The sequence below is a fragment of the Arvicola amphibius genome, chromosome 1, assembly GCF_903992535.2.
Source record: "Arvicola amphibius chromosome 1, mArvAmp1.2, whole genome shotgun sequence".
Classification (NCBI taxonomy): domain Eukaryota; kingdom Metazoa; phylum Chordata; class Mammalia; order Rodentia; family Cricetidae; genus Arvicola; species Arvicola amphibius.
In genome coordinates this window covers 30,652,819-30,677,277 of record NC_052047.1, presented here as the reverse complement: position 1 = coordinate 30,677,277, position 24,459 = coordinate 30,652,819, and the positions used below count along the sequence as shown (strand labels likewise).

Below are 24,459 nucleotides of genomic sequence, written 5' to 3'. Positions count from 1 at the left end.
TTGGATGGTGGCTCATACCTATTATCCCAGTACCTGGGAGGTTAAGGCAGGAGGATTGCCTCAAGTTTGAGTCCAACCTGGGCTACATGTTGAGGCTTTGACTCAAAAATAAGCAAATATCAATGCATATGATCATCTTTATGTCAAGTGGTAAAATTATTTATGCACACATATAGATGATAAACATACAAATAGATGGAAAAATGAGAATGCGTCCATCTTTGTGACTGCTTTTAGTGAATGTGGGGGAAATGATGGAGTGGGCTCCAGATGTGCAATTTTAGACCCTTCAGAAATGTCAGGGCAGAGAGCACAGTGGCGCGCACATGCCTGTAGTCCGGACTTGGGAGTTAGAGGAAGGAATATCACAAATTAAAGATTAGTCTCAGCTATGAGGTGAGTTTGAAGCTAGCCTGGGTCACATGAGGCGCTATCTCAAACAAAGGAAAACAGAAAACTGAAAAAAAAAAAACCCCAAAACCCTCAGGGTCAAGTTTTTAACATGGCATCAGTGTGGCAGGCATGTGGGCTCTTCCGTAACTCTTTGGTCTTGTCTTCAGCAAGATGAGACCCTCCAATCACAGGATCTCTTGTGCCAGACATACACATTCCTGGGATTCGGATCATGTGACCTATATCATCTTGTTATTGCAAAGCTGCTTCCAGCTCTCCTCCTTTAATTCTCCAGGGTGGAGCTATTGACTTTCCGAGCTTTCTTGAGCTAGCCGACCCGTCTAGGTTCTACCCACGTCCTCACCCGAGGTCAAGTCTTGGTCCCCCATCTTCCGTATGGCCCCCTAGTTTAGAGTGGGTCTTCTCTGCAACCTGGGTCATTGCTGACATGGATCTTCTTTTATGTACCAAACTGACTCTCATTCACATTTCTAGAGTCTCAGCATCTGAGGCCAGCACAGAATGACACACTTCCTCTCCAGGTCCAGGTCTGACTCTTCATTTCCCCTCAGTTACCCTGCGCTGACGTCGGAAACTTAGACTCTCTGCTGTTTTGACTTGATTTGACCTAAATGAGCAGTTTTGATCTGAATTTAATATTTTAACCACACATTCTCCTCTTTGTTCCTAAAGACTAAAGAAACCAGCCCTGCAGAGTTCTCTATATTTGTATTTTTCATGGGTGTAAGCAGAGGTCACAAGGTGAGAGGCTCTGTTGTGCAAAGGTCATCTGGCGGTGGCGGTGTTCTCAAACTGTGGGTATGACCCCTGTGGGTCTAATAACCCTTTCACAGGGGTTGCCTAAGACCATTGGGAGACACAGATATTTACATTACAATTCATAACAGCATCACAATTACAGTTACAAAATAGCAACAAAAATAATTGTATGGTTGGGGGTCACCACAACGTAAGGAACTGCATTAAAGGGTCATAGCATTAGGAAGGCTGAGAACCACTGTCAGATGGGTACCTCAGATACAGACTCCACGGAGAGAATGCTTGTTGAATGAAAGAGTCTGAAGTCAAGATTATTTTAAGAGAAACACGTTTCTGAAATCACAGTGGCAGTCCATGAACAGGCGATCTTATGCGACTATGCCTGATTTTTGACTTAGAAACATGTGTAGCGGGAGTGAGTTTGCAATGGTATTTTAAGATCAGAAAGAATAGGAATACACCTTTTTGAAGGACTACAGTCTTCATCATAGACTTCTCAGCATTCCTAGAAATATTCACGGGCTATTTCTGGCCACACTGAATTACCTCTTGCCTCAGTAGGCGTTCCGTCTGGTTTCTTGTAATATTCTTATGATACCATCTGGAAAATTAACAAAGAATACATTTTAGCTTAATGGGAATTTTTCTTCAGGAAAAAATACTCTAATTCCTTCATCTTAAAGTCTTCATTTAGAATTTAGTTTAGAAAGCTCTAGCTTAAATTCAGATAAATAACAATGTTCTATTATGTTGCCAATTTACCAAGATCAATACTTTTTTTTCTCATTTCAAGCCATTCTATAGTTCATTCTACCACAGCTCACATCACCCTTCTGGCCCACACAGTACTTATTATAACTTTGCATGATTTAACATTGTATATAAAAAATATGAAGTTAAGAAGTTATCTTCAGGGACTGGAGAGATGGCTCAGCGGTTAAGAGCACTGGCTGCTCTTCCAGAGAACCCAGATTCAATTCCCAGCACCCACATGACAGCTCACAACTGTCTATAACTCCAACTCCAGGGGATCTGACACCCCGACACCAATGCAATAAGATAAAATAAATTATTATTATTATTATTATTATTATTATTATTTTTGGTTTTTCGAGACAGGGTTTCCCTGTAGTTTCTAGAGCCTGTCCTGGAACTAGCTCTTGTAGACCAGGCTGGCAATAAATTATTTTTTAATAAAGAAGTTATCTTTAACATGTGCTTAGTTCTGTGAACAAACTAAAATATAGCCATTTCCATATCTTTATTTCCCCTCAGAAAGTTCCAGTCTGCATGTTTTCAGAGATGTTAGGTCCCTTTTCAAAGTGAAACCCATCCTGACTTATCTAATTCTCCTTAATACATCCCCGCTCCCCCAATATAAACAGAGTTAATAGACAGGGACAGTCCACCCACAATCCTGACCCAACTGCCTCTCTTGTCTTCTCCCTCATCACAGTTTCCCCTGATTTACTAAACCACATTGGAGTTCTTTCTTTTCTGACAGCAATAAGCACCCTTCCACCTTCAATCCCTGTTTTCTCTGTATTCAACATGTCATTAGGCGACCAGACCATCAGAACAACACACAGTACGCACAATTAAACAACACTAAGTGGCAAGCATGTTGTTTGATATGACCAGGCTAAAGCAGTAGTGTTGTACAGAAAAGAGGAAAACTGTCAAACAAGGAAGACAGAAAGCTTGAGAAATTTACAACTTCAAAACAACAGATTAACAAAGAGCTTTAAACGTAACTGAATATTACTGGAAACGCTGCTTTGTGGAGAGAAAAAGTCAACATTAAACATGAACTGAGTCACCTGAATGGGCCAGAGGTGGCTAACTGAAACGCCTGAAAGGATGGAGTCTCTCAGCACGTGGACTTCCCCTACCACCGGGTGGTGAGAAACCGCCTCAAAAATCTGGATGGTCGGCTACCTAAACCACTAACTTAATGTCATTAAAATGAAAGATAAATCATAGAAAAGGTGAACCGTAGGCAACAGGAAGTGATGGCGATGGATTTTAGACAAAGTAGCTGGCCACTCAAGGTGTGGTGGGGAAGAGCAATAGTGAACACCACTTGGGACTTTTAAAGGAATACTGCAATATCAGAGGAATTTCAGTATGGCTCTGGGACTTCTTCCAGAAAGAAGAGACCCGTCCATCCCTTCAGAAGTGAGACAGTGCTAAAGGCACAGGGACGAACATGGACAGGTCGCCACTGGTTAGGCTGTAAAGTCTGCACGTTAAAAGAAAATAGTGATGAAAGGTCACTAGAATCAGCGGAATCTGCAAAAGGCCAGGGCTGTAAAATGATACTCAAATTGAGAGGAGTTCACATAAATTGCATTCTTCAAGAATATTTTCCACCTGCTACGGTGTCGGTGTTAATATTAGTATTTTATGCTTGTTTATCACAGTGATAAACAACAAAAGGGAGCGCATTCATTTTGTTTAAATCTGACTTTGAAATTCATCCACATGGAAATATCGTAAGAACGATTTCAAAGTAGTTGCCGTAGAGCCAGGTAGAAGAAGTCTGTGACGAAGTTTGGGTCACTCGGGGACTCTTTCCTTTCTAAACAATGAAGAGGTTCAATGAGGGTGACATGAGACTGGGGGCAGAGGTTCGGAATTGCATCCATTTAAATCATTAGCTAAAAGTCAGAAGGGCTTTTACAAAACAAGTTCCATTTTTTCTTGCTGAGTTTATTTTGGCTCAGAACTGCAGGTTACAACCCACTGTCTCCTGGAAGTTGGGGCAACAGGAACCAGATGTTGCTGGTGCAGTCTATCCACAAGAGAGAGGGAAAGGAATTGATGCTACACACGACACCTCTGCTTGCTTTCTCCACTCTTTGTTTGTTTCTAGAACTACTTGGGATTTTTAATAAAAAATCTCTTTGCTGTAATGAATTTACAAATGAGAACACCATGCGACTAGACTTGTGATGGCCATTCTATTGCTGGTTGTCAACTTGACTATATCTGAAATGAACTAAAACCCAAAAATGGCTAGGCATACCTTTGAGGGATTCCCCCCCCCTTAATTAAAATATTTTGAAGTGGGAAGACCCACTTCTAATCTGGATCTTTTGAGGTGGAAGATCCACTCTCAATCTGGGCCACACCTTCTTCTGGCAGCCTATCTAAGGGACATGGAAGAAGGAAGCTCTTTGCCTGCTTGCCCTCGCTCTCCCTAGCAAGCCCATTCCTTCACTGGCATTAGAGCCTGTTTCTTCAGGATTCCAGCATACAATGAAGACTGAGGCATCCAGCTTCACCGACTGAACGCTACTTGATGCTTGGACCTTCCATTGGTAGATAGCCATTGTTGGACTAGCTGGACCACATCCTGTAAGCCATTCTAATAAATTCCCTTACTATAATACATATAGGAGATTCATTCTATTAGTTCTGTTCCTCTAAAGAATCCTAACTAATATACCACTTAAATAATTGCCTGCTTTTATACAGTTAAGGATTCCCTGCCCAGGGAATGGTGCCAGCCACAATGGGTGGGTCTTCCCCATCAAAACAATCCCTCATAGATGTGCCCACAGGTCAACCTAATTAAGTCAACCCCTCACTGGGACTCTTCCCAGGTGATCATAGATTGCATCAAGTTGACAATTAAAACTACCACAGACTAAATCTCTCATATCTAGACACCTTATATTAAACTAATACCAAATAATGTGAAGTAAGAGTTGACAAAACATAACACAGCATATGAAACTGCAGTTCAGGAGAAACAGCCTGTGTATTACACACGTGCACACATACAGCCCTTAGCATTCTGGTGAGATTGGGTGCATTTGGGGTATGGCCATAGACCTCTCTTAGGTTTCTAAGTAATAGATAGCACAGTTGTGTGCTTCACTTTCTGATCCAGAAACCCCATTACATCTGAGAAGGTGAATTTGCTTCCCTTAGTAGGTGACTGGGTAGCCCTAGGATATGAAGGATTCAGTACAGAGGAAAGAAAGAGAAGTCGAGTTCATTTCCCAGGTAAAGTTGTCAACACATTTGCTATTTTAAATGTTTATAAATTTAAGACGATATAGTACATTCTGCTTTTCCTGATTTCAAATGTATAATTAATTTTAAACTTGTTATTTGAAGCAAAGAAGAATTTGACTAATTTGCAAGTATTTGCATGGTTAGGAGGAGAACTCCCACATGATTTAAATGTTGAACTTTCTGGCCTCATTTGAAGGACTTCCACGGGACTTCATACACCTGTAAATTTGCCAGCTAATTATGTGAAAAACTCAAACCATGGGGCTGGAGAGATGGCTCAGAAGTTAAGAGCATTGCCTGCTCTTCCAAAGGTTCTGAGTTCAATTCCCAGCAACCACATGGTGGCTCACAACCATCGGTAATGGGGTCTGGTGCCCTCTTCTGGCCTGCAGGCATAGACATAGACAGAATATTGTGTACAGAATAAATAAATAAATAAATAAATAAATAAATAAATAAATAAATAAATAAAGAAAAAAAACTCAAACCATGACTGACTATAGCCAGTTTGTTAATGCAAATCAGATATATCAGGAAATCTAACTGACTGGCCTTATAAATAGGACTAAATACTGAAGTATATTTAGTAAGTAGAATTTGAATTACAGTGATTCTTCTTATTTATTTAAATTTATGAATAATTTATTAAGACCAGCCTGTTGAATTTGAAAGATTACTGAAAACTGTGTTAGTATAATGGACTATTGATAATTTAGGTGTGCATTTAGAACCAAAGCAGCCATAAATTTTTCTACACACCAGTGTCCCCTGAAATAACAGAGGTCCCCCAACAACCTTTCAAACTGCCTCCTACCACCCTGAGAGCTCTTGTCACGTTCTGATAGACGTCGTTCCTATCCCAACTCTTCTGCCTACATCTGTCACTTCCCCCGTTTTCTCCTGTGATTCCTATACTACTCTTTAGAATAACAATTTAGTACTATAATTTAGAATTATATATTTGTTTTTATATCTAGAATTGTTTAATGTCCCTTTTCTCCACTACTTTTCGGCTCCATTAAGGCAAGGAGGGTTCTGTGTGTTCTCAATTGTAGCCCCAGGGCCTAACGTGACTGATATCAGATACATCCCCAGTATACGTTAATGGATTGAACACATAATGGGATCCAGGTGCTGAAATAACGAAGGCATGCTGATCACCTGTAAAACTAGATCGGGTGGGCCAAACTCCTAAGGACTTCCCCATTATCATCATATGTTTACTGTGTTCCTTGTGAGGTCGTGTCCCCACTCTTTGGAGCATTCAGAGGCAGTAGGCAGTGTTGCTCCTGCACTCAGCACCTCCACCTATGGTGGTCCTTTTGTATAGTCATCATAAAAGTGGGTGGCGCGTGCTAAGTGACCCATATATTCTAGTGATTAGTGATGGTAACTATTACATTCCTATTTTAATGCAGCTCTTTAAAAAGAAATAAAATTTAGTGAGTAGTCTTAAGATTTGAATCACTAAAAAACTTGATTTTAAAATTTATGTAAATCAGAGTCCAAAGAAATTAAGTGGAAATTCTGTTTTGTTGGGTTTTTTTTTTTTGGGGGGGGGGGGGCATTGAGGCAGGGATTTTTCTGTGTAGCCCTAGATGTCCTGGAGGCTGGCCTCAAACTCACAGAGATCCACCTGCCTCTGCCTCCTGAGCGCTAGGATTAAAGGTGTGCGCCTAACACCAGAGCTGTCCCATTCAGAGGATCAGATCTCTACAATACAAACAGCCTTAAACCAGAGTCTTGGCTTAGTCTTAACAAAGGAAGCAATGAGAAAAAGAGCTATGACTGAAAGAAACAAAAGTAACATAGTTGAGAGTCTGTTCATAACCGCCAGACACAGGTCACACATGTCTGCTTTGATCTTCTGGAAAATCCGAACTTGAACAAAGATACGAAAATAGTCCTGCTTTTCCTAATTATTCTGGGTTGATTTTCATACACGGTCTCCTCTAAGCTAGGCTTCTTTTGCTGGTCAGCTTAGCACAGGGGAGCAGCGAGACCCTCTGGGGCAGGCTGGAGTGAGTGACCATAAGCGGATATGAAACTGTTTTCTAAGGGAGATGACTCAGTCCCCATAATGGGGTGGAGAATGGAAAGTGGAATCTCAGGCCAAAGGGTCAGGTCAACAGAAAGAACATTCGAGGCAGAAAAGACTGAAGGCACTTTGTGATGGAGCTGAAGAACATGGTGGGAAGGAGGAAGAGACAGCCAATAGAGCAGTCTGGGAAAGCCATGTTACATGTGCCACGTGCTCTATGATGGTCTCCATCTATGAAGGACTGCATTATTCACCAGAAATTTCAAAATTGGGGTCATTTTAGAGAAAGGTGTATTTAATCTTGCCTAAAGTAGCAGCGAGGCCAAGGAAGCTTGCTCCATTGTATTTGATGTCTGGTCTCAAACTGGCACCTGTTGGAAGCATATGCTAATTGCAAGATAAGTACCAAGGGAGGAGGGGCCATGAATTCAAGCTGTCCAGGTCAAGCACTTTGGACCTATAACTTAATCTGTTGCCCTTACTTTTTCACCTGAAGAGCAAGGATCTTCGACGCCATTGCCCAGACCTTCCTATTCCAAAGCTATAATGGCTATCAAAAAGAGAGGAAGCTTTTTAAAACATAAATTGGATAAGCAGACTTAAAGTTCTTGTAAACGGTACAATCAGCCTCCCTCTTGTCCTCAGGTATTTCTAAAAAGATCAAAACCGAGCCAGCATCTAAAACGGGCCTGTGCCGACTGTGGGATCCCAAGAGCAAACGTTCCGTGTAGGACATGCAGTACAACACGTGTATCAGTGTCTCTACAGCATGGTTGTGCCAAACAAAATAAACACAAGCTTAAGGAAGATTCTCAGAAGCAGCTGAGCTAAGAATTGGAGGTCTCTCTATTGCTAAGGCCACCAAATGTGTTAGTTTCCTTTTCTTTTACAAACCTGAAAACTGTCTATACTTCAAAGTTCCCAGCAAGTCCCTGATTGTCATAGGTTAATCACAGTGCAGGCTTGGGAGGGGGCACTTACTCATATATTTCTAAATTGGTGACTCTGTTTTCTGTCACGTAGTTGCTTGGGATTAAGCCTTCATTCCTACAACACAAAACAATACAAAACTCAAAATGGGAGGTTTGTAACATTACCATGATGTGTCTATAATTACTTAAACTCCAAAGATGTAGGGGAGAAATCAAAAGCATTTTAGTCATTAAGCTGTTAAAAGAATAAAAATGTTTTTCATTTCCAACTCAACAAAAATTTTTACACACTAAATACTAAGATCCTGACTTATAAATTAGCTACTCTAAGAGATTTTGTGACCCTATTTCCTTTTCTTCCCTTCCTTCCTTCCTTCCTTTCTTCCTTTTTTCCTTCCTTCCTTCTTTCCTTCCTTCTTTCCTTCCTTCCTTCCTTCCTTCCTTCCTTCCTTCCTTCCTTCCTTCCTCCTCCTTCCTTCCTTCCTTCCTTCCTTCCTTCCTTCCTTCCTTCCTTCCTTCCTTCCATCTTTCCTTCTTTCATTTCTTTCTCTTTTGAAATAATCTCCCCGTGTAGCTCAGGCTAACCTCAAATCCCAGGTCCTCCTGTGTCACCTCAAGAGTTGCAGGGTTGCAGGCTGGTGCCATCAAGCCCAGCTCCGCTATGTATTTTCAAAGGAAAGTGGATGCAGCTCTGAGTTTCAACTCAACATGCACTGTTCAGTGGAAAGAGCATGGGTAAGCTGAGAGCTTTGCCATTGGCCTCACTGTAGACGGACTATTGAAAGGCCTTGGATTTAGAAAAGAAGCCATTAGCTTTTTATTTTATAGTTAAATTCATAGAGTTTATAAAACAATGCCAAAAATTCTGTTTTGTCAATATTGGGTCAAAAGGGTACCCTATTTCTCCCCCAAAAAGGCAGGCTAACTGACCCATCCAAAATTGAGTCTAGGCCCACCTCAACCTGGACTATAGGAAGATTTCTTGTAGTCAGATAAAAGCTAGCATTCTCCAGGAACTAATGCAACTGGTTCCCACCTGTCAAAAGGAGTCATTTCTCTTACCTCTGGCAGAAGTGGCCACCTGTAGTTGCTATCAAAGTCCACAGCTGCCTCCAGGGTTCCTCAGATTCACAAACACCTGCTACACATTTCAAGGTCCATACCTGGGCCTTGCATCCTGGACCTTCTTACTTCCCTAGGATTCCTTCCTCTAAGATACCTGTTTGTTCTCTATAATGTCAAGGTTTCCTCCTATCCCACTACTTTCACTATATTATCTATCTATCTATCTATCTATCTATCTATCTATCTATCTATCTATCTATCTATCTATCTATCATCTATCTATCTATCTCTCTCTATCATCTATCTATCTATCTATCTATCTATCTCTCTATCATCTATCTATCTATCTATCATCTATCTCTCTCTATCATCTATCTATCTATCTCTCTATCATCCATCTATCTTTCTATCTATCTATCTATCTCTCTATCATCCATCTATCTATCTATCTATCTATCTATCAATCATCTATCTCTCTCTCTCTATAATCTATCTATCTATCTATCTATCTATCTATCTATCTATCTATCTATCTCTCTATCATCTGTCTATCTATCTATCTATCATCTATCTATCTATCTATCATCTATCTATCCATCCATCTATCCATCTATCTATTTATATTATCTATCATTTATCTGCCTATTTATCTAATCAATCTGTCTATCATCTCTCGCTAACTACTTACTCTCTCTTTTTCTCTTTCTCTCTCTAACTATCCCTCTCTCTCTCTCTCTCTCTCTCTCTCTCTCTCTCTCTCTCTCTCTCTCTCTCTTGCTATCTTGCTGTGTCCACTATTTTCCCCCACTTCCCTAGCCCTGGGCATCTCCAATCTGCTGGCCATGTTCAGTCTGCTTCCTTTTCTCTCTGCTCTCTTTCACATCAACAATAAATGCTTTAACCATATCATGGAGTGGCCATGTTGGCAGTTTCTTTACTGAACCCCTCACACACAATCACTACTTCCAACTAGTCTCTTTCCTGCACCTAACGCCACTGTTCACTTAGTGATTCTTTTCAATGAACTATGCTCACATGTTGAAATATGTGGTGTTGCTCCTAGATTTAATTTACAGAGAGTTATCACACTTCAAGGCTTGTTCTACGACTTACTTTCACTTTGTCAGTAATGCATCTTGGTTGTCTTTTGGTCATTTCAAGAGGATATAAAAGGACAGGAAAAAGAGAACTCCTGGCCTCCCCACTGACAGGTGTCATACCTGCAGTTTCCGTATCTAGGGCAGGATGACTATTGCTAGGCATTAGGAACTTCCCCACTTGAACCCCACCTCATAGGAATAGTCTGACTTGAGTCCAAGACCGTGCTCAAAGACTGCTTTACAGCACTGCTTATAATGGAGGAGGGGGCCAAACTAAAATGTGTATACATTGTAGAAATTTAAAGTAATGGACCTTAGTAGTTCCTACTTTTTTATTGATTTTTATTGAGCTCTCCATTTTTTTGCTCCCCTCCCTGCCTCTCCCCTCCCCTTCAGCCCTCCCCCAAAGTCCCCATGTTCCCAATTTACTCAGGAGATCTTGTCTTTTTCTACTTCCCATGTAGATTAGATCTATGTAAGTCTCTCTTAGTGTCCTCATTGTTGTCTAAGTTTTCTGGGATTGTGATTTGTAGACTGGTTTTCTTTGCCTACTTTTAGCTTAGTCACTATGATACCAACTGATTATTATAAGTCTGCCTTGATAGATTTCTACTTTACACACTGAGACCGAGTCTCTCAATGATTTTTATGTTCCTCAGGTCTGCTGGTCTAGCTAGCCAGCTAGCTCCAGGAGTTCCCTTCTTGGCCTCTCTCTAGTGCTTGGGGTTACAGGAGGCCCACCAGGCTCTCTAGACTTCAATGTGTGTTCTAGGGATCCAGATTCTGGTCCCCACCTTTGTGAGACAAGCACTTTATGGAGTAAAGCCAACTCCCCAGTCCTTATGTATTATTCCTATTCTACAAGTAAACCCTTAGGCAGTGATCCCCAGGACATGCAGGGCCAAGTGGTGGCATGTGTGCGGGGGCCGGGGGAGGCAGGGGCGTTGTGGAGGCAGGTGCCCAAAGTCACTGTATTTTACTGTCTTCTTACAAACAGGGATGTAGAGACTGTTTTACCCCATGCAAAGCAGAGTTAAGATCATGGAGATGATGACCTACTACGCAGGGTCTCCCTTTGCATCCTGAAGCCTTCAGAGGTTGAGGAAAAATTAATAAGGACTCAGGCATCTTCTTACCCAAGACGGTCCCTGGCCTTCCACCAGTGAGGATCACACCTCTCCAATATCAGGTATTCCTCTGCTCTCTTCAGTGCCAAATTGCAGGGCTCCCGGGGCATGAAATCATAGAGAGCCTTGACCTGGATCTTCTCTTCAGCAAGCACTGAGAGCGGGAGGGGAGGCAGCGGCTTGCGTTTTGAGGGTTGCGCCCCTCCTCTGTTGGACTGTAAAAAGAATGATGGTTTTAGTCATTTGTACCAAAAAAAAAACCAAACAGAAAACAAAACAAAAACAAAAACCAGAACATACGCATCTGCCTCCTTCTCCCGTCTACTACCCAGCTCTACCAGTCCACCCAGGCAGAAGCCAGGGACATGTGCTGCAAATGACTGGCGGGCACATAGCATCAGGGGACACTTGTCATTTTATGACTTTCTGAAATCACGGATTCTCTCAACAGCATAGCTTTGGAGTTTCGTACATCGTGATTCTCAAATGATGACTTACCCTGAAACAGTTTCATTTGGCTTTAGTGATTGCCTGCCTGCGAGAAGAGAAGCCCGCACCCTCCCCACCTCCCGCCCTTCCCTGTGCTGTAAGCTTGTGTCTTGGAGGAGTGCTCCACTTCCCCAGGCTGCTGTCTCCCCTCATCTGGAATGTAACCCTCAACCCAGATGGCAGAAGCCACGGTGTCTTTCCCCACTGGTCACTGTCTTGTTTCAAACTCTATCTTTAAGTCTAGCGGAGTAGACTAGTCTTAACTGGATTTCCCCCTCACTTTCTTCTAGAGCACTTATTGAGCTCTTACTGGGTACAGATCCTGATTTTAAGTTTTGGGCGTGGCCACAAGCAGGATCTCCCCAGGGAGCTTGCCTGTGGGGTGGGGGGGACTCCCTGTGGAAATAATACTCACTTGCTTTTTGCTCTTCAGCTTGTCGAGCCATGGCCTGCGATGCTGGGAATAATTTTCTGCAGGTTCTTCGTTCTTGCTGAGGCTTATCTGTGTTCTTACTTGCCTAGCGTCAAAAAGCAATCATTTTACAAACAGTTGTTCATAACAAGGGTATTCCCGAGTCCTTCCGAGTCTTTCAGAAATAAAGCAATCTGTGTGCCCTTTTTTTTTTGTTTTTTTGAGAAAGATAACTTTCTAGTTCTAACTCCTCGAGCAAATTCTGAACGACAGCTATATGGGTTTTGGTTTCTGCATCCAGAAGTCAGAAGAGAGAAGTGAATTCAGGGTTGTTTTTTTTTTTTTTTTTTTTGGTTTTTCGAGACAGGGTTTCTCTGTAGCTTTGAAGCCTATCCTGGAACTAGCTCTTGTAGACCAGGCTGGTCTCGAACTCACAGAGATCCGCCTGCCTCTGCCTCCCGAGTGCTGGGATTAAAGGCATGCGCCACCACCGCCCGGCTCAGGGTTGTTTTTGAAATAAAGTTGCAAGAATGTGTCATGTGCCAGGAGTCCTATAGTTTTGAGAGGTCTAAAACTCTAGTCAATCCAACAAATACTCTGAGTCAGGCAGCGTCCAAAGTGCTTCCCAGTTCGTCCCCATCACCTCTGGTTACACAAGTACAGGGTGAATGATTAAGATCACAAGTGTAGCCAGGCAATGGTGGCCCGCGCCTTCAATCCCAGCACTCAGGAGGCAGAAGCAGGCAGAAGAACTCTTTGTGAGTTCACAGAGCAAGTTCCAGGACAGCCAGAGCTGATACACAGAGAAACTGAGTCTTGGGGGGTGAGGGGAACACGTGTGCACCCTAACTCCGCTATTTCATGCTGTGGCCTCAGACAAAACAAAGCAACCTCTCTGCGCCTTGGTTTTTCTCATCTATAAAGTGAGGATTATCAAGGAAAACGCCATGGGAGGTTCTGAGAGCTATGTGAAGGAATAAAAGCAAACCTCTTAGAAGAGCGCTTATCGAATAGCTGAGAGATGATGCCTTGAGTTAATTCTTACACAGTCCCACACCAAAGCAAGACTCGCGTAGCGAGTGTTATCATTAAGATAGGATTCTCGTGCTTAAGGGGAAAAATTACTGAGGGGAACACAGACATATAAAACAAGCAAACAAACAAATGAGGGCAGAACCATGCCACATTCTGTGGGAACACACAGAAGTGAGTGTGCGGGGTGGCGGTGTGGGGGATGGAGGACCAGCACACCCCTACAATTTGACTTAAGTCTTTAAGAAAACGAGCCGAGCCAATTAACAGGGACTCAAACGGGAACAAACTTCAGAAAGTAAGAGTCGCAGATAGGAGACTCAACAGACAGTCAAGACACTGCATTAACCTGTTTCCCAGAAACTGCCCTCGCGGCCGACTCACCTCTTCTGCATGGAGCAGCAGCAGCAGCAGCAGAGAACAGATTGGAAGGTGCTATCTGAAAAGGAGATCATTGTCGGTGTTAGGAAGCCACGGGTCCATGACGGGGGGTAGCTGAAACTGGCTGGGCCCCAGATAAGAGCGGGGAAACCATGACTGTTCAGAAACAAAGGAACATCATAACCCTCTTCAGCAGTGGAGACAAAAAAAAAAAAAAATTGTCACACACACAAAAAAAAAGTTACTGGCACCCTGACCAGTGTGGTTTCCCTTCTCAGGTTCTTTTCTCTGGCCTGGTTTCTGCATTTCCTTTGTCTTGAGTGATCAGTGGTCAGTCAACTCTATTGCTTTTCTCATGGTTAGTGTTGGCCATCAGTACAGAAGAATGGGTTTCGAGAAACAGTGACATCTATTAGCAGGAGTTTGAAGTTAGGACCGCCACAGTTTTTAGAAAGGTTTTAAAAATGAAAACTAAGCTCTCCACTTCACTACAGAGAGAGCTGGTAAACTTAATCTTTGTCTGATTTTAAATGAGACCACCAATTTATTTTTCCTAGTTCCCCATTAACAAGCCAACTAGTTTGCCATTGCCCGTGAACCCATGTCTGTTAATGGCTCAGACTAACTCTTTCCCTCAGAGAGCAAACTAGGGCTCCCTGAAGTCTCGGGGGGGGGGGGGGGGGGGTGGTTTCTCTCAGTGTTAATTTCTAAGCTGCTTCTGAATGAGACATATACACAGCAGCTGTTTCTTGCCTGAGGGTACAGGCTTGCAATGCAGGCCAGAGCTTACACCTCTTCCCTTAGTGCATAGAGAACTGACTGTGACCCCGCTGGTAGCAGCTAAAGAGTAATAGTCGAGCATGTCTCCTGACCAGGGTGTTTCCTTGATCTTCTGGGGGCTCCTTCCATAATGCCACTTCTATGTTACTAGGTAACACCTATAAGCTCAGTTTTGCAATTCATGGAGCCAGAGAACACCAGGTTCGTGAGAGACAGTTTGAATCACGTATTAGATTCACAATCAAGAATCTAGGCTTTGGGCTGGTGCTATGGCTCAGCAGGTAAGAGCACTGGGTGCTCTTCCAGAGGACAGGGTTCGATTCCCAGCACGCACATGGTGGTTCACAGTTATCTGTTATTCCAGTCCTGAGGCATCCGGCACACTCTTCAGGCCTCTGTGGGCATCAGACACAAATATGGTACATAGAAAGCAGACAGAACACCAGATACATAAATAAAGTGAACTGAAAATTAAATGATAGAGATTTATTTATTTAAAAAAATCTAGTCGTACCTATCCTCAGCTGCTGCCAAAGTGAGAAAACCCCTGAGGCCATGTTGGAGTGAGGCCCTCACTCTGTCCAGTGATGGTCCACACCATGGTCTCTGTCTGCAAGCTCATCTTGCTGCTTCCTGTGTGGTGATGAAGTAACCCTCACAGAGACTAAACTGTCACTCTCATTAAAATAGCTACTGGTGTCAACATTGAACCCTTTGGGCCTAGTTTGTTTGCAAAGGCCTTCTTCAGCATTGACGTTGGGACCCTCAGATAGTAATGTTGGAGCTCATAGACCTCCTCCAGCGGCTAGCACTCAGGAGGCTGGCGCTCCGGCGGCTGGCGCTCCAGAGGCCGGTGCCTCACCAACCAAAGGTCCAGGCCCCTTTAATGCTGCTGGCCCAATGGGAAGAAAGTGGAAGCTCAAATGAAGAACACGATGATACCATGGGCTTCGGTCTTTTTGACTATGTCTTTTGAAACAAAAAGCTGGACTCATAAAAGGCTGGGGACCAGTTCTCACTATCAGCAAGCTGTGTGTGTTTTCAAATAGAAAGTGGTTAGCAGCAAAGTTCAGAAACAGCTCCAAATTCCTGGGATTTTTCAAAAGTTCCATGCGGATAAAACCTGATGCTGTTGCATTCTTCCCAGGCCACGACCAGCGACAATTTGAGAAGTTCATAATTAGGTCGTTTCAATGGACCACATTTTCCCCTGATTCTCCATGTGACCAAATGAATTTTAGTTCTGACTTTGAATCTGGCTTCTAGCACCTAGGATAGCAGATAACACCCTAGACAGGAATCCCACAGGGAGAAGTATTTGCTGGGTGTGGGTTTTTATCCCTTTAACTGTCTGGAGGCAGAGGCAGGTAGATCTCTGAGTTCAAGGCCAACCTGATTTACATAGCAAGTTTCAGGCCTTAAAGAGACCCTATGTTTAAAAATGATTTAAAGAATTGTTTATTTATTTGTGTGTGTGTGTGTGTGTGTCCGTGCCCAAGAGGCATAGAAGCTGGCATTGAATCTTCTGGAGCTGAAATACAGGCACTTACAAGCCGTACAACATGGTTGTTGGGAGCCTGACTCTGGTTTTCTGTGAGCGTACCAAGTGCTCTCAATTACTGAACCATTTCTCCAGGCCCATAAAAAAGCTACTTAGAAAGGTATCAATCACAAAGCAATAGAAAGGAGTAAAGGAACCACAGAGACATGCCAGGCGCCACCTTTAGTTGCCCTTTTCTGTCACTGACTTTAAGCTAAAAGGCCGAGGAGAAAGAGGGAAAGCGAAGTGGGAGAGAGGTCACCTCGCTCCCAGCTTCTACGATCTGACCTTAAGGGATACAGATGGCTCCAAGCATTTCCCCTACATTTTCCACCGCCCTTTCCTCACTGCAATCCAACCAGAAACCAGACGGTTTAAAATCATGTTACTTGAACCCTTCCGTACTCCCGAACATGCCCTTGCCACGCCATGGTAGAAAGCAGGCTGAGAGGAAGGAGTAAGAAAAGAGACAGAGGTGGCGGAGCCACTGCAGAGCTTGGCTACCATATTTAACCCCTACCATATCTGTATTCACACAGTTACGGATTTGCCTTTCTCTGATTTACACTCAGCCGTTGCACACTCACTGAACCGCTGACACGCTGGGTGTGCAGTTATGAACTCTGGTCTCCACATGGGTTAAAGTCTAGTCCCTGACACACCCTTTAGCCGGCCCCATTGCTGTTTATGACTTGTTCTGACTTAGTTACTTTCTCTTTTCTTTTCCTGCAACCAAAATGCATCTGAAGACTTAAAAATAAAACTCATTTTCTCATTCCTAAAGATCTTCAGTATGTCATGTGACCGGATGTTCAGATCTTAGTGCTTCTGTCAACTTTCATCAGCTTTGTATGACGTTTACATGAGCAAACTGCCAAAAAGAAAGAGAGACAGAGATGGACAGACAGACAGGCCACTCCTCAGAGGGAGGCGACATTAGCCCTTCAGAACTCTGGCTGCAGGCTGGAGAAATGGCTCAGAGGTTAAGAGCACTGGCTGCTCTTCCAGAGGTCCTGAGTTCAATTCCCAGCAACCACATGGTGGCTCACAACCAGCTATAATGGGATCTGGTGCCCTCTTCTGGCAGAACACTGTATACTTAATAAATAAAATCTTATTTATAAAAAAAAAAAAAAAAACAAAAAACTCCGGCTACTTTGGAGCAATGAGCCCGACTGGCATGCTGACCCATTTATTGCACAGTTGCTGTAAGAGTCCCACGAGATCTGTGTCTATCGGTCCACGAGACAAGTACGTATAGGTTAAACAAATGAGGAAAGCAGGTCAATGCGGGACAGCCTGTGGCAAAGTGCCACGTCCAAGGTCGTTTAGAGGTATTCCAATTCAAACCTTTTACCAGCATTCCTCTTCCTGTGTCTCCGCTTTCTCCTTCTCATTGGACCGTTTCTGTCCGTACAAACACACTGTCCATCCAGCCCCTGTCACAGAACAGAGGGCCCTGGAGCCATATTTCCTACACCAGTTTTACTCCATTAGTGACCAAATCTGAAAACGAATAGCCTACACTGTTGCTTCTGATTGCTCTACTATCTTCTCTTTCTTCTGAAACACTGCTCTAAACATGGACACACACCGTGAAATCCAGGGGTCAGTTCCAAGTCGTCTCATACAACCTGTACTGTGGCCTGTACCCCCTTGTGCTTGTTCTAGGCTTCTTTATCTTCCTCTCTGGCCTCTTCATCTTGGACGGCCTCCAAAGCCTTCGATCTTGGCCCCATCCCCTCCTTTGATGATTTCATTTCCTCCTCATCACCTCATGACCCACAGATGCACATGCCCAGTCCAATTCTAATGTGCCCCAGCTGAACACAGCCAAACAAACTTCAAACTCTCCATTTGGATGTCTAGTAGACCTCGACTGGATGTTGAGATGAAGTCTGAGCTCTTTTTCTTCCCCCCTTCCCCATCTTTCTCCGCCCACTCTTCTGCATCTCGTCAAAAGCCTCCTCTATTCCCAGTGCCCCAGGCCAATGACTTCTCAGTCATCTTCGGCCCCCCTCTTTCTCTCACACCTCAAGCCACTGTGGCAGGAAAGCGCATGCCTTGAAAACAGTGGATTTAGTGATACATATCTGTAATACTGGCCCTCGCAGGATTGAAGCAGCAGGGCTGCCGTGAGTTCAAAGCCAACATGAGCTACATAGTAAATACAATGCAAGCCAGGGCTACATAGCAAGACCCTGACTTAAATGGTGTGTGTGTGTGTGTGTGTGTGTGTGTGTGTGTGTGTGTACACGCACGTGTACTCATGGGTGCACACAGGCTTGTATCTCCAAGAATTTCAGTATTTCAGTTCTGGAGATGGATCATGATTAAGGGTGTACAACAAAGTGATTGTATTTAATGCTACTGAAAATAGTTAAAACAGTGAATTTCTTATAGAATATTGCTATAGCTTACATCTTGATTATCCCACCAAAGTCTGGGAAGCGAAGGCCTGATTCTATCTGTGGTATTGCTGATATATGCTGTAGGTGGAGAGGGGGGACCTAGGAGGAAACTGGGCTATTGGGAGTGTATTCTTGAAATACTTGAAATAGTTATTGGAACCTCAACCTCTCCTCTTCCGTTCTCATAAAGCTGACTAACATACTTCCCCCCCATAGACAAATAACACTCCCACCCATACAGTCCTCCCCCCCCCCCCGTCTCATCTGTGACTGCTGTGGCCAAACCGCTGTTATCTCACCTGGCGGCTTCCTATTTGTACCCTCACCCCTCTACAGTGTGTTCACAGCACAGTGGCCAGGGCAACCTCTTTTTGAACCCGTCAGACCCTGTTACTCTTTGTCTGCAAACTCGACGGCTGTCCGTCATTCAGAGTTGCAGTCACCGTTCTCACGGGAGCCTAGGAAGCCCTCCATGATTGGCCTCCTTTGGTCCCTCACCTCTCCACCAGGTTCCTGCTCACTTCCCTCCAGTCCCCAACCCCACTGGCTGCTTCTGGAGCACATCAGGCCAGCTGTGGGCACAGACTCTTGGCTTTGGTTTAGCCTAAAGTGTCTTCCCTCAGGCTCGGCAGCATCAGGGCCCTGCAGTCCCTCCAAGCCTTTGCTCAAGTCTCGCCTGTCAATGGAAAATAGTGTCTACTATTACTGCCAGCTGGGGCGTCGCCCAGAAACTTCTTCCTCTGCTCTGGCTTCTTTTCTTCCTTTCATTCACTCTCTCCTTTTCACATACTGTGCAATTTACTCTTTTCTTTTAACTTTCTGCCTTCCCTTTAGAAAGTAAGCAGAGATTTTTGTCTATTGGGTTTATAGTTATTTCTCAAGAGACTAGAACAGTTCTTCAGAAATGTAAGTGGTAAATATTTTTTGGATAAGTGAATGAGTGAATGTGTTTGAAGGGGCATCAACTTACAAGCTTGCTGAGAACATGTTTCGGGGCTGGCAAACTGTCCTTGGCAACTGAGTATGGATACAGACAGAAACAGTGAGCTCTGAGGACACAGGATTAAGGTGTGAAAGTCTTTGAAGCAGAGGAGGCCCAGGTCTGAGGCCTTTCCTCCTTGCTGGGGTGGGTTGTGAACAGATGGTAGAGAGAGACCATTACAAAGACTAAGGTGTGTCTGACTGCACTCAGCCGAGAAACATAGGCAACAGTGTAGTCAGGTATGCTAGGACCATGTCTGGACTCACTTTAAATCTGACCTAAAATATTTAATGTAATAAAAGCTAAGACTAGTCACTTTACATGGTTTCTGTATTTTCCTATTACCAAAATGTTTAAACTTTAAAAATCTATAAGCTAAAAGAAGACAAACCCAGAAAGTCAAACAAGGCCATGATTAGGTAGGCATAATTTTCTAGGACTTTGTTCATATACATGCTGTTTAGTGATGGATACGAGCAGGTTTTATTTCTTTAATTCGTCTACCATCTTATGCTTTTATGATTCATTTTCTCCATTACCCTCAATAAGAAACCCACCTATTGTTTCTGCTCCCTGATCTCCTCATGTCTGTCTGTCAGGCTACCACAGAAACTTAGGGTTCTTTTCTAGACCCATCTGTATATCCAATCGGCCATCACTCTGTTGCCTTCCTGTATAGCCAAATGGTCATCAGTCAGTCTGTTCTATCCTGTATAACCAATCGGCCATCAGTCTGTCCCATCCTGTATATCCAATTGGCCATCAGTCTGTCCCAGCTTCTCAGCTTTTCCCTTCTTTTCCATTTTGCCATCCACATTGTTCCGGCTTTCACCAAATCACACTCACATTAGTGCATCCATTCATCTGCTCTCACCACAACCTTGTGGAAAGGAAGCACTTTACAGACGTGGATCACGAACCATAGAGAGGTTGCGTGAGACCAAACAGGAACAATACACCTTGAAAGTTAATGGGAGAGCAAAAGAGGAAGAACAGACCTTACAGGTTAAGGGTTCTGTCTGCAGGTAAGGCAGTCAATGAGTTCCTGATTCTCCCTTGTAAATCCTTTCAAGTTAAGGCTTCTACTTAGAATTAAGAAAAAGTCCCTGTTCGTCCTGTGTTTGACCAAGGCTTCTGCTTGTAATTAAGAATAAGTTCCTGTTTCTTAGATCTGATGGAAACTGCTTGCATCCTCATTCAGAAGGTGCATAACCTTACCCTTGTCCTTCCCTCTCACTGTATAGCAGCCAACTCTCTCACCCCTATAGACACCTTTCCTCTCCTCTAAAAGGAACTTCAGGAGGCCAGCAGGGGCTTCCCTCTCAAATTCCAATTTAGGGTGATTCCTGGATGCACACCAAAATACGGCTTTTTTTAATTGTACAGTCGTGGGTTTGGTCTTTTCTCCTCTCGATTCTCAGGTTTAACAGTTACTCCCTAGGAGAGTCAAAGAGCTGCTCTGTAGAGATCCAGGACCTGAAGCTAAGTTTGTACCTGACTTTGCCCTGTGCTGTCTCTTCCCGTCATCCCGTGGTCCCTAAGGCGGCCTCTGCCAGTAGCTGGCTGTCTTCACTAGAACTCTGCCCTAGTCATTGTCAAGGCTTCTCCACTTGGCTTTGTTGTCCGCCACTCCTATGCATCCCTTGTCCCCCTCACTCTGTTCTCAGAGATACTTTGAACACTTCTGAAAAGACCTCCCATTACAATCCAGTCCCATCTTTCTGTGGCTCCCCAAAGCACGTGTCATCTGTCCCGGGCTGTGCTGCTTAATTAGGTCCCACTCTAAATGCCCATCTCTTTTCGTAGGCTTTACTTTTCTGGGGTATCTCAACCTCTCCGTTATTGCAGTTCACACCCGATGGTTCCTTATTGTGGAGGGCCTTTCTGTGTAGCACCCCTAGTGCATAGAAGAGGCACGCAGCAACAAAGCCTCCTCCCCCTGACACCCACACCACTAGCACCCTTTAGTTGTGAAAAATCAAAACACTTCCACACACTATAAAATGTCCCACGGGGGTAAAAGTTATCCTACGTTGAAAGCAACTATGTGTTAAGCACTTTCGTAAGTCTTTCTGTTCCGAGGGACTGTATCACACACCTTGCTTTTTCATGGATCCTGATCAGTACCTGACATGTAGCAAGCTCTCTGTAAGTAGCGGCTAAATAGGACCTGGCTGGTCTTCTCACCGTTGCAGTAGCCCTGCCATGGAGGATCTCAGGCCTTGATGCTGCACACAGAGACAGTCCAGGACCCTTGACTGGCTGGTCATGTGGGAGAGCAAAGCTGAAAGGTGGCTTTGGGAACACTGACTAGCCTCTGTGTTGGGCCACAAGCCTAAGACTTCATTCCAGATCTCCATTAAAAACAAGATTAAACACAGAGGCTGGTCTGATAGTAGTGTGTTATCACAAAAAACCAGGCATTGAATCATGAAAATGCTAAACAGAATTATTTCAGTGACACCCATTTTTAATAGGATTAGCGTATGGAGTCAAAGACGCCATGACTGATCCATTATCTTATAGCAAAGAGATGATTCTTGACAACTAATCAAGAGCTTCATTTGGAGGAAATGAACACAATGAACATAACAAGACCTATCTCCTAGGAATGGCTGTTCCCGACTTCTACCACCACGCCCCTTATCCTACACCTGGCAGTGTGTACATATTACTACATTCTACACTTATGTTAGCCTATGTTAGCTAACTCACTCGCTGCTCTGACATTGAGATAGGTCCTATAGTCTTGTGACATGGCGGTTCATCTTCATTGTCAACCTGACTAGGTTTAGAACACCATGAGGTTCACCTTTAGGTGTGTCTCTGACGATGTTTCTAGAGAGGATTAACTGTAAGAGTTAAGACTGACTCTGAATGCACATGACTCTCCCACAGGCTAAGGACCTGGACAGAATAAAAGCAGAAAAGGGGAAAGGCCAGACAATGGTCATCCTTCATCCTTCTCTCTACTTCCTGCTTGGCTATGAAGTAACCAGGGTTTCTCCACTGCAGGCTCCTGACACCAGGATCTTCCGCCCAAGCCCCTGAGCACAAGCATGCAGGGACTGAGCCCTTTGAAACTGTGAGGCAAGATGAACTCTTCCTCCAACACAGGCAACTTAGCGCCGAGTTGGGTACCTTGGTCACAGCAAAGCAAAAGTAATGAACATATATGGAGCTAACAGGACCAGTCTCACATTCCAGACAGAGTAATCAGATGGCTCCGCACTTTGCCTAGTTACAGAGCGGCTGAGCCAGAATTTAAGCCCAGAGAGTGTCCTCAGTCTGTGGCAACAAAACAGCCTGATGGATGAGATCAGGACAGCAGGAAGAGGCACCTGTTAGCTGAAGAGAGGTCTCAGTTTTCCCCACCAGTTCCCTAGAACTCAGTCAGCTACCGTTCACTGCGTTCTCACCAGACAAACTTAAACACCCAGCAGATGTGCCCACCTCTTTAGACAGATGGAGAAAGAGGACCAAGGAAGCCATCGGAGTCATCAGCCTCCACAGCTCCTCTTGTTTGAGCCCCTACAGAGCCCCTGACTGAGAGAAGATCTCTTCTTGCTATCTGGGAGGGCCTGGAGCTTATTCTGGTAAGCTCTCCATGGCCAATACAAGACAGGCCTACAGTGGGTGCTGTGGTGAGGGGCACTTACAATTGTATGAGCCTGACTCCTGTACTAGTCAGGACTAGCAGGGAGGTTGGCTCCTGTGGCCTTGGAGACCAGAAGGTCCAAAGCCTGTGGGCAGGAAGCTCAGGAGCTAGTCTGAGCCCAAGGGCAGTCGGCAGGCAGAATCCCTTCTTGCTTAGGACTGGTCAGATTCACCTATCAAGGCCTTCCTTTGTGAGGCTGACATTCCCACAGAGGATAAACCTCCCTAATTTAAAATACACCCATTTAAACATCAATCTCACCAAAGACATTTTGACAGAAGCATCCAGGAGATCTGAGCCGATTTTATCCAGGTGCCCTGGCACAGCCACGATGACCCACAGCATTAGCAATCACAGCGCTTTAAGTACAGAGCATGGTAGGTGGCCCAAGGAGTGAAGTGCATGCTCTTCAAGACCTGAGTTCGATTCCCGGACTGATTCAGCAAGTGCGCCATGACACGCACACGCACCCACACATACATCATATACATACAATAAAATAAAGAAATAAAATGTAACAGCAAAGAGATAAATGCATTTCAAAACAACTCTGAAAAAGAAATTGCAGTGCCAGCCTGCAGGTGGGATATCTGGACGTAGGACAGGACGGTCCCAAGTTCACTGAACCCCAATTCACAGCTGCACAGTGCCAGTGCAGTGGCCTGGAAGCCCAGTGGCTTTCCCCCTGGCTTTAGCTTTGTTCTCCTCTGCAGCTTGGAATTTGGGAGAAAGACTTTTTCAAAACTCCTTTTATTCCCCGATTCGGTAGCAAAGACAATTGCCTGCACACGAAGGTACAACCTACCCTGCTGCCACTGTAGTTATGAAAAGGTTCCAGTCTCTTTCTCCCAAGACCGAATGCAGTTGTGAGCCAAGAAGCCAACCTCTGCCTTTTCATAGACCTGCCCCTTCTGCCACCTCTAATGCAAGCAAACAGCCACCACCCAAAATTCACCTCCGAAGGAATAAGAACCTGAGAGACAAGCAGCTCATCATACGCCCTTGCTGTATGGCACAAGTCTGTAGCATGAATAAGAAAAACCCAGGGACAGATATTGGGGGTCAAGCTGAAGATCAGAAAAGCAAAGCAGCCAAGCCATTGGAGAATTCTTACCTCTCCCAAGGCTCGGACTAAAGGGTGATCCAATCTCTAGGGATCCTCAGACTTACTGCATCTTGTGTAGTCCAGGGTGCCCTGGAGTCTTGGGATTAAAGTTGTGTGCCACCATTCCCTAGCCTCTAGTGGCTTAGCTCTGCACTCGGACCTTCAGGCAAACTTTATTTATTTATTTATTTATTTATTTATTTAT

At 44.1% G+C, this 24,459-nt stretch overlaps 1 protein-coding gene across 1 annotated transcript in view; it reads right to left on the bottom strand.

Moving 5' to 3' along the window:
- The window catches only part of Txk (TXK tyrosine kinase), a 58,633-nt gene that overhangs the window by 28,804 nt on the left and 5,370 nt on the right, over positions 1–24,459 (bottom strand). Inside the window, exons 2-6 of the mRNA XM_038335627.1 lie at positions 13,782–13,836; positions 12,369–12,471; positions 11,474–11,679; positions 8,222–8,287; positions 1,720–1,774 (exon numbers count right to left, since the gene is read on the bottom strand). Of these exons, the coding sequence (XP_038191555.1) occupies positions 1,720–1,774; positions 8,222–8,287; positions 11,474–11,679; positions 12,369–12,471; positions 13,782–13,836 (485 nt within the window). The remainder of the gene's footprint in view (positions 1–1,719; positions 1,775–8,221; positions 8,288–11,473; positions 11,680–12,368; positions 12,472–13,781; positions 13,837–24,459) is intronic.